The sequence below is a fragment of the Perissodus microlepis genome, chromosome 20 (assembly GCF_051167445.1).
Source record: "Perissodus microlepis isolate ML-2025 ecotype Zambia chromosome 20, ASM5116744v1, whole genome shotgun sequence".
NCBI lineage: Eukaryota > Metazoa > Chordata > Actinopteri > Cichliformes > Cichlidae > Perissodus > Perissodus microlepis.
In genome coordinates, this window is record NC_140480.1 from 17,048,725 (window position 1) to 17,058,853 (window position 10,129).

A 10,129-nucleotide genomic window follows, 5' to 3' on the forward strand; every position below is an offset into this window, starting at 1 on the left:
CAGTGGAATGTTAAAGTGTCTCGTGCATACATTACAACGTTCACGTTCCAAGCAGTAACGCCAACGCTTGGACTCCGCCCCCGGGCCTCGTGCTCAGTTTGAGTGTTCTTGAGTTAAAAGTGGCAAGTATGGCACGGATGTAAACAAGGTCACGGCCTTGACCCTTACAAAGCGGGACTTCCTGTAGTATAAAAGTGAGCTTTGCTTTCTTGCACTTGATCTGAGAGATCGGGTGCAGGTAGGTAACTGATTTGCTTTTTTAAAGCCACCATTAAATTCGCCATTTTGTGGTGCGCGTGCCCTGTATTCCTCCCTCGTTTCTTCTTGTCTGCCAGTTAGAGTTAGCTGGCATGCTAGCAATGGAGAGCATACCAGCTAATATTCAAGTGTTTGTGTAGACTTTTTTTCTTTGAAGGTCCTACCCAATCAAACATAGCAAAACAATAGAAGTATTTTGCTGGGTGATGTCTGGCTATTTTATTGCTCTTTATGTAATTAGGATTTGGCACTACCTTCCAGCTGACTTTTTAAATGGCTCCGAGGAGATGTCGTGGAAAAGACGCCCAGCACAACATCTCCCAAAAATTAGTTAATTGTTTTCTACATTGTTTGTTGGGAGCCAACGTCATTTGTACTGGTATTGGAGGCAGTTAGAGCTAGTCTTCTCCTGAACTGTGTTTGAACTGAAGGGAGGGGGGGGATAAAAGAAGCCAGAACAAGAAACAAAGCTATTGGAAAGTGCTCTCCAGAACGTCTCACTTTTCGAGTTGTTGGGGCATCTCCTTCTCTGTAACCTGTCAAGCTCCTGCATCCATAAAACAGACATGGAAGTAAAAAGTGGCCCAGTAGTGCTGTGAAAGCAAGTTCCTGTGTTTTGATATCGACATCTTTGATATTGCATGTCTGAGGAAATTTGAGTGTTGCTCACCTAGTTCAAGAGCAGCAGAGGGGAAGGAGTTTGAGAGAAACTGTTTACTGAAACATGTCTTCTGACAGTAGCGCCGACATAAATGGGATGATGGCCTCCTCATCAAGTGCCAAGAAAAATAACAGAAAAAGTGCCATCAGAGAGCGCACATGTCTGACCAACTACATGGGATTCCTTAACCACGTGAGAAAACAGGTGGGTGTTTAAGAATACAAAAGCCTGTAGACTAATGCTGCCAAAAGGCACGACTGTGGTTGTTCCCGTCTTGGTTCTTGTGCTTTGTAGTACAAAGCAAGGTTGACGGGTTAGCGACGCATACTGATGTTAAGGTCAGAATTTTCTGTGTCACAAAAGTAACACAGGAAACTCTGATTTACCTGACTAAATAATTGGCGTCGCTACATTGGTAATCTCTGACTGGGGCTTTAGGTCAAACACAAGGAAAGTTTGACAAAGTTGAACTTGCTATCTAGTACACCTCTTTGTTTGATTTTCTCCAGGGCAACCTCTGTGATGTGACCCTTGTGGTTCAGGGAAAACGCCTTGCAGCACACAGAGCAGTGCTAGCTGCAGCCAGCCATGTCTTCAGACTTATGTTCACCAGTAAGGATAACACAAAACTACACAAAAGAACACACATTAATACTCTGCCTTGAGGCCTTACTACAAAACTGTCTCCAGAGAAACATCAGAGGAGCATCCCTTAGGTTGAGTAAAATAGAAAAAGAACCATGTGAGCCAAAATTTAAATATCTTGTAAAGACTAAAATTAAGTAACTGTGTGATGAGTTGAAACATAATGGTAAATCTACTCTGGTTTTGCTTGCCTTCCTTTTAATTCACAATATACATTTCATTTAACAAAATGGACTGCATTTGGCTTCAAACACAAAAGCTCAATGGTTTATTTCAACAAAGATGGCTAATTTCTGAAATGCGTATGGCTGTTGATGTAGTTCTGTTAATTGTTGTTAATTGTTTTATTTGTTTGATTTTCTTTTCACTTTCAGCCAGAATGAAGGAGTCTGTGTCTCCTGAGGTGGAGCTCAGGAGTGTTGAGCCTGAGATCCTTGAGCTGTTGCTTGAATATATTTATACCTCACAGTAAGTGTGTTTAAAACAGGGCTATACTGTGAAGCAAGTTGAACCCAGTAAGGCATTGTTTGTGTTAACTGGCTTGACAAAGCCTAAAACTACAGTCAGTGGTAATGGGTATCACAATAGTAGTTAGCAGTTTTTGTTTTTTCTTTTAAGCCAGCTTTCTGCTTCAGACTCTGTGTGCACTCACATAAAATGGGATTTTGACGTGTCACAAGTCTTATTCTGCACAGAATAATCCCTACACCGCGTTCCAAATTATTATGAAAATTGTATTTAGTGTCATAAAGATTAGATATGAGGTTTTTCAATTAAATGCATGGATGGCACTGTGTCTCAGTGCTCTTTGGATCACTAAAATCAATTTCTGACACCTGTGACTATTAGTTTACCAGGTGAGCCCAATTAAAGGGGAAAAACTACTAAAGAAGTATGTTCCACATTATTAAGCAGACCACCATTTTCAAGCTATATGGGAAAGAAAAAGGGTCTCTCTTCTGCTGAAGTGTGAAATAGTGCAATGCTTGGCCATGGAATGAAAACCTTAGATATTTCACAAGAACTTAAGTGTGATCATTGTTCTGTGGCTGAGTCACAGCACACACGGGTTCATGCAGATAAAGGCATAAGGAAGGTTTCTGCCAGACAAATGCATTGGATTAAGAGCAAGCCTTTTTTTATAAATGCTTGGCTCTAAACACATGCTGTAAATAAAAGAATAGGAGAAAACATGGCATTTTTATTCACTTTTAAACCAGAAAGCCTTAACATAACTAGTGCATTAATCTTACTTTGCAGTACACTCATCATATGGCAATAAAAGATTGTTTTGTTTTGTTTTTTCATACTTTGTGTTTTGCCGTGTCCCAGAATCACAGTGGACAGTACTAATGCAGAGTCATTGCTGAATGTGGCCAACCAGTACCAGATTGAACCAGTGAAGATGATGTGTGCGAAGTTCATTTTTGGACAGATTGATGCAACAAACTGCCTGGGTAACAACAGAAACACAGACCTGCCATTGTGGATTTCTTTGAGTGATTCCTGTTCTGTGCTTTTGCAGGCATTTCAGTACTCGCAGACCGCATGAACTGTCCAGAGCTGAAGGCAGCAGCAGAGGAGTTTTCCTATCTCCACTTTACTGATGTCTGCAGACTGGATGAATTTCTAAATCTGGACATTGCACAGCTCACGCATCTACTGCACCAGGACAAACTCACTGTCTACTGTGAGACACAGGTACCACAGTGTCGACTAAAATTTTGTATTTAAAACAAAAAAAAATGTAGCTAACTGAAATCAAAGTAGACCTGAAATTTAACTAAAGCAAGTTTAAAAAAAAAACAAAAAAAACACTGTGGAAAGCCTTTGTTCCCACATGTTGCTCCATTCAGGTTTATGATGCTGCAGTGCGCTGGCTAAAGTATAACATCCCAAGTAGACAACAGCATATTGTGGATGTTTTGAGGTGCATTCGCCTACCTCTGGTCCCCAAAACCTTCCTGTCAGAAACTGTAAAGACTGAGCCGCTCTTCCAGGACAACCCACACTGTTTACAGATGATCACCCGTGAGTAGCAAAATGGAGAGCTTGCACTCAAATTCAAGTTTAAGACATTCATGCAAGAACAGTGGCGTAACCAACATTCCCAATGAAATGATCTGCATCATTCAATGGAAGCAAAAAGTTTAAACTGATGAATTTCGGTAAAACTTGTTATACATGTACAACATAATATTGTGGCTAATTGAATTCCAGGGTTTTGCTGGAATATTTTCTGGGTTTTGTGTATATGTACAGGGAGTGCAGAATTATTAGGCAAATGAGTATTTTGTCCACTTAATCCTCTTCATGCATGTTGTCTTACTCCAAGCTGTATAGGCTCGAAAGCCTACTACCAATTAAGCATATTAGGTGATGTGCATCGCTGTAATGAGAAGGGGTGTGGTCTAATGACATCAACACCCTATATCAGGTGTGCATAATTATTAGGCAACTTCCTTTCCTTTGGCAAAATGGGTCAAAAGAAGGACTTGACAGGCTCAGAAAAGTCAAAAATAGTGAGATATCTTGCAGAGGGATGCAGCAGTCTCAAAATTGCAAAGCTTCTGAAGCGTGATCATCGAACAATCAAGCGTTTCATTCAAAATAGTCAACAGGGTCGCAAGAAGCGTGTGGAAAAACCAAGGCGCAAAATAACTGCCCATGAACTGAGAAAAGTCAAGCGTGCAGCTGCCAAGATGCCACTTGCCACCAGTTTGGCCATATTTCAGAGCTGCAACATCACTGGAGTGCCCAAAAGCACAAGGTGTGCAATACTCAGAGACATGGCCAAGGTAAGAAAGGCTGAAAGACGACCACCACTGAACAAGACACACAAGCTGAAACGTCAAGACTGGGCCAAGAAATATCTCAAGACTGATTTTTCTAAGGTTTTATGGACTGATGAAATGAGAGTGAGTCTTGATGGGCCAGATGGATGGGCCCGTGGCTGGATTGGTAAAGGGCAGAGAGCTCCAGTCCGACTCAGACGCCAGCAAGGTGGAGGTGGAGTACTGGTTTGGGCTGGTATCATCAAAGATGAGCTTGTGGGGCCTTTTCGGGTTGAGGATGGAGTCAAGCTCAACTCCCAGTCCTACTGCCAGTTTCTGGAAGACACCTTCTTCAAGCAGTGGTACAGGAAGAAGTCTGCATCCTTCAAGAAAAACATTATTTTCATGCATAACAATGCTCCATCACACGCGTCCAAGTACTCCACAGCGTGGCTGGCAAGAAAGGGTATAAAAGAAGAAAAACTAATGACATGGCCACCTTGTTCACCTGATCTGAACCCCATTGAGAACCTGTGGTCCATCATCAAGTGTGAGATTTACAAGGAGGGAAAACGGTACACCTCTCTGAACAGTGTCTGGGAGGCTGTGGTTGCTGCTGCACGCAATGTTGATGGTGAACAGATCAAAACACTGACAGAATCCATGGATGGCAGGCTTTTGAGTGTCCTTGCAAAGAAAGGTGGCTATATTGGTCGCTGATTTGTTTTTGTTTTGTTTTTGAATGTCAGAAATGTATATTTGTGAATGTGGAGATGTTATGTTGGTTTCCCTGGTAAAAATAAATAATTGAAATGGGTATATATTTGTTTTTTGTTAAGTTGCCTAATAATTATGCACAGTAATAGTCACCTGCACACACAGATATCCCCCTAAAATAGCTAAAACTAAAAACTACTTCCAAAAACATTCAGCTTTGATATTAATGAGTTTTTGGGTTCATTGAGAACATGGTTGTTGTTCAATAATAAAATTATTCCTCAAAAATACAACTTGCCTAATAATTCTGCACTCCCTGTATATGTTGTTGCTCTAAATGGCCAGTATTGGTAATTTGGCTCGTCACGTGATACAGGCAAAGTTCAAATAGTTGCGATATTGCTTTCCACTGTGTAGATGGATATATTCATTCACAAAAAAAACTCATTGCTTTTGCCTTAGGTGCGACGTCGGACCTTGGAGAGCTCAGCCAACCACGTCGCAAGAAGTACGACAACTGCATTGGTCTGTTTGATGGTAACCGCTGCTACTACTTTGACCCCAAGGTAACAACAAATATTTACCAATTCTAGCCACAGGGGCATCACTCCAGACTGTGTAATATCGTTTAGGTATGGGCTTGTTTAGCAGTTGCTTGATTTTTATTTACATTGCCACCGTAGGTAAATGTAGAGGAATGCCACTGATTACATATGAGCTACCTTTAACCTACTATAAGGAGGAAAAACTCTCAAAGTGACTTCCAGCTCAAGGCAGGCCAGCCATTTTTGGTGGAAGGTTAAGGGGAAATAAGATTGAGAAGATGAGCACGAAGCAACAAACAGTAAATGGGGCTAAATAGTGGTGCACATTAGTAGAATAACGATTTGGTTAATCTTCGGTGTTTGATGGTTTTGTTGTTTTCTTTAAATAGTTCCATACAATAGCAGGTCTGTTCTAATCATTACACAAGTGTTGGTATTGCTTTCCATTCAGGATTACAGCTGGATGAGCATCAACTGCAAACTGTCAAAACGCCAGAATACCACAGCTGTCCTCTGGAATAGGGTGGGCTCCATTTTAGGTGGCTCACACAGCTTTCACATCAAACACACAGACTTCTACAACATTCTGAGGAATAGATGCTCCAGGCCAGGGCCACCAACACCTCGTGAGAACATGTCTGCGTGTGTTTTTGAGGGCAAGATCTTCACATCTGGAGGATCAGAAGCGGGTATGCATGGTGATATGTGTATCTCTTGAAGAGACTGTGGGCAGTGAATTGCTATAGTTTTGCTATGAATGTAGTATAGCTAGTTATCAGTGGGGAAAGTTTCTAGCCATGTCTGCAAGCATATGTTTCTGATATTATGTAGTGTTTTTGCAGGTGGGTCAGCTGTGGACCTCTTTGAAAGTTATGACACAATCACAGAGTCATGGCAGGTCAACACCAGCATGCTAGTGTCCCGCTGCAGTCATGCCTCAGTGGAGGCCAATGGGCTCATTTATGTTTGTGGAGGAATGACTGGCAACAGTGTTTCTGGTAGAGTTCTCAGGAACTGTGAGGTCTATGACCCCAGCACACAACAGTGAGTCACTACAGCTCTGTACGCTGCTTTTTTTTTTTTTTTTTTTTTCTGTGTATGTTTGCAATGTTTGGGACTTTGTGCTTTAAAGGAGGTCTATGAATCAATGGGCATCAGGAGGCTAGCAAAGTTAAAGCTAAATGTATACCACTTTATTGCATGACTGACCAGTGTCACTGGCGATTGTGCGTGGTGTTCCTGCATTGCGCTGGAATTTTGATGAATTAGATTGAAGAAAAAAGAAAAGTGGCAGCTGAAGTATAAATCTTGCATAAGTAAGCACAAAAGTTACTGTTGTTGTACTGGCCACAGTGGACACCAGTGTAAAAAATACATGGTTTCCAGGTTTCTCCCAGTGCACAATGGATCTTATAGCCACCACGAAAATTTGTGAAAACATGGGATTTCAAAATAATACCATAATGCATCTTCTAAAAATCTCGACCAAATTCGAAGTCAGAAGTAAAGTTTTCTGAACTTTTAGTTTAATTATATTTATATAATAAATAATATAATAAAATTATATAATTGATACATTATCAAGATTGTTAGTAAGCTCATCCCTAGATTGTATGGCTATACCTTCTCATTAGTCCTAAGTAATGCTAATAAAATACTAGGAGCAGGATGATTGGTTGGTACAAACTCTGTCAAGTTAAAGTTTTATTTTATATAACACCAAATCACAACAGTCACTTCAAGGTGCTTTATATAGTAAAGATCCTACCATAGTGGAGAGAGTTGGTGTTGGTGGGAAGGGGAAAAACTCCCGTTAACCAGAAGATATTTCAAACTCTTTAGCCAGGCTCCTCCGCCATTGCAGTGTTTGAAAAGTATTTTTATATTATTAATATTTTTATAATAAAGTATTGAAAAGAGTAATATTACAACTAGTTAGCTTCCGCCATTATTGGAAACTGGAATTGGCTGGGAGGTGCTATGAATTCTGGGATAGGTTGGGCCATGAAGCATACACCGGACCCATAGTTCAAATCCAGGGAAATGAAGGACTCATTTGGAGCAGCCTTCGTTGCCTGGCTGTGACATAAACGGCCTTCAAATGCGGCCTCCGAAGCATGCAGCCCCTTAATTGGGGCATAGCATAAGTAACCATTGGTGGTTTTCAAGGCTTCATGTCAAAGCAGAGAAACTGATTATAGAATAGTTTTTGTACGTGGGTGTAAACCAGTCTATTTCTGCTTTGAAGCTGCGCATTTTAACAATGGAATTTGGAGATTAACTTTGAACCAGATTTCAATGACAATTCCGGGAACTTTAGGGTTTTTGACACTTTGCTTTGGACATCGGTTTTCGGCACCAAGGTTGTCATTATCAAACATTTGAAAATCCTGCTGAATAAATTCCCTTAAAAGCTTATTCAGTGGGTCATAAAACTCTCAAGAATACACATTAGATTTTTTTCTTCTCTACACTATATTTGTTTTCTGCTACAACCTTCCAGGTGGAGAAAATTGCATGAAATGAGGGTTGCCAGGAAGAACCATGGGCTAGTGGTTGTCGACAACAAGATCTATGCTGTTGGAGGCGAAGGGTCAACTGGTAAAGAAAACAGCTGTTACAGTGTTAAGGAATCAAAGTACTACTGTAGTTTATCACGATGGCCATAGCTAGTAGGTCTGTATAATGCATGCTTGTTTGTTTGTTTTTTTGGGGGGGGGTTCCCTATTTTCCAGGTGGACTTGACTCAGTAGAATACTATGATATTACCACTAACAAGTGGCATGCTGCCTCAAGGATGCCGTGGAGAAGTCTCACAGTGAAATGTGTGCCCGTCGGTGACGTCATTTTTGTGCTGGCAGGCAGGGGACTAGGGGCACAGTGCCTCACAAATGTCCTAGAATACCACACAAAAACCAATAGGTTGGTACATCAACTAAATACTGTTGACATAAACTATATAAACAACTAAATATAAAAATGGAGAGCACTATATTTTTCAGAATGTCTAAACATGTCATTAATATGAATTTGTTCGTGTGTGTGTGTGTGTGTGTGTGTGTGTGTGTGTGTGTGTGTGTGAATAATAAATTCTTGTTAGAAATCAACATAAGCGATTGGGCAGTTGGGTTGTAAAAAGTACTGCCTAATATGACTTATCTTATTATTTTATGATGCTTTAGCCACTGCTGATATTTGTAAAAGAAGCATCATTACTATAAAGTCTGAGCAGTAAACACTCAATCTATTTGCTCAACTTTTTACTGAAACATTTCTTTTGTGTTCAGGTGGGTAACATCCAAAGCTCAAGCTTTTTTCTCCACCAGCTGCATTATCTGCACGGTTGGTCCATGAGAGTTCATTGAAGGCAGCCGCATAATGTTTTTATTTGCCTCCTCTTCATAGGACAAGATGCACATTTGATTGTTATGATGCTTGTTTGAGACCCCTAGGATTCCTGTAGTGGAATAGTTAACTGATTTTCACAAGGACCTACGTCTGAAAGGGTTACTCATCACAATATTTAATGTGCATGTTTACAGAATGGTTATGTTCTTTTAACTTTGTTTAGCAGTAAAAATTCTCTTGCTTGTAAATGTTTGGCAGATATCTGCTGTGTGGATGTGCTGTGTTTTTATTGATTCATGACTAATTTAATAAAAGTGCTTTGCTAATGATTTGAAATGTTCTTGTAGGAGTCTTTCTCTCTCTCTCTCTTTTCTCTCCCCCCCCCCCCCCCCCCCCCCCCCTTGCTTTGTCTGTCAGAGAATTTAATCTTTGCATAAGTTCCTTTCATGTTTTAGCACAGATCCAAAATGGATGCTGAAGATTCTACTGTAAAATCAGATTAATTACCCTTACTTTGATAAAACATCCAAACCAATTGCCTGAAAGTGAAATAAAACTGCCTGAAGAAGTAACTGACTTGAGGGCCTCAGCGGTTTCGCCACATTCTTTTAATATCCTTACACTACATTTGTATGTTTGGTGGTTTGTTTGTTTTGTGTGTTTGTGGTTTTTTTTTTTTTTTTTTTGTTTGTTTTTTTTTGTAAAGCAATTTGTAGATGAGGCCTGAGGGGCTGAAACAAGTTTAGTCTGCACAAGGTATTAAAATTTGAAAAGTCACAAAGCAAATTTGGTTTCACGTGCGCTGGTTTAAGACAGTTTCAAGAAACCATGTGCAGACTCTATTAGATTCTATCTCTAAAAGCTGATTGTTAGTTTGTAGACTGTTCCTTTGTCACACACTTTGAGTGTTTTTCATGGATTGTATCAGAATCGATCAGCCTTACAACAACTGCCTGCCACCAACGTGAACACAATTCTTCAGTTTACCTTTATCATGTCATGCATACTATTACAGTAGACATGGGTTTTCCATAGATTTGTACATTAACTATTCACCTTAACTACTGAATTTTTTATTTTTTTATTTATTTTTTTTTTAATTAGTTTGGTTTCTTCTTTTGTCAATGAGGCATGAACTTTTCAAGTTGTGAAGCAGGTTCCTATGATTGGATGTCATAGCC

At 40.1% G+C, this 10,129-nt stretch overlaps 1 protein-coding gene across 4 annotated transcripts; it reads left to right on the forward strand.

Moving 5' to 3' along the window:
* Window positions 1-112: 112 nt before the first annotated feature.
* Window positions 113-9,273, forward strand: LOC146364343 (kelch-like protein 7). 4 transcript variants are annotated; one of them, XM_084918208.1, is made up of 13 exons: window positions 113-238; window positions 997-1,123; window positions 1,429-1,531; window positions 1,939-2,032; window positions 2,897-3,021; window positions 3,090-3,265; window positions 3,421-3,595; window positions 5,518-5,621; window positions 6,052-6,289; window positions 6,443-6,644; window positions 8,104-8,201; window positions 8,336-8,522; window positions 8,888-9,273. In XM_084918208.1, the coding sequence occupies exons 2-13, from the start codon at window positions 1,016-1,018 to the stop codon at window positions 8,952-8,954; spliced, it is 1,677 nt and encodes a 558-aa protein (XP_084774334.1). In that variant the 5' UTR covers window positions 113-238; window positions 997-1,015; the 3' UTR covers window positions 8,955-9,273. The 4 variants fall into 4 exon arrangements, with proteins under 4 accessions (XP_084774334.1, XP_084774335.1, XP_084774333.1 ...); XM_084918209.1 differs by having other exon boundaries at window positions 1,000-1,123; XM_084918207.1 differs by lacking the exon at window positions 113-238 and having other exon boundaries at window positions 359-1,123; window positions 9,006-9,273.
* The last annotated feature ends 856 nt before the right edge of the window (window positions 9,274-10,129 follow it).

What these genes read in the sequence shown, in the direction of transcription:
- LOC146364343 (XM_084918206.1), top strand. Translation starts at nt 983, where the DNA reads ATGTCTTCTGACAGTAGCGCCGACATAAATGGGATGATGGCCTCCTCA. An exon ending in CTTCAGACTTATGTTCACCA is followed by an intron (nt 1,532 to 1,938) that starts GTAAGGATAACA and finishes TTTCACTTTCAG; the next exon opens with CCAGAATGAAGGAGTCTGTG. An exon ending in TACCACACAAAAACCAATAG is followed by an intron (nt 8,523 to 8,887) that starts GTTGGTACATCA and finishes TTTTGTGTTCAG; the next exon opens with GTGGGTAACATCCAAAGCTC.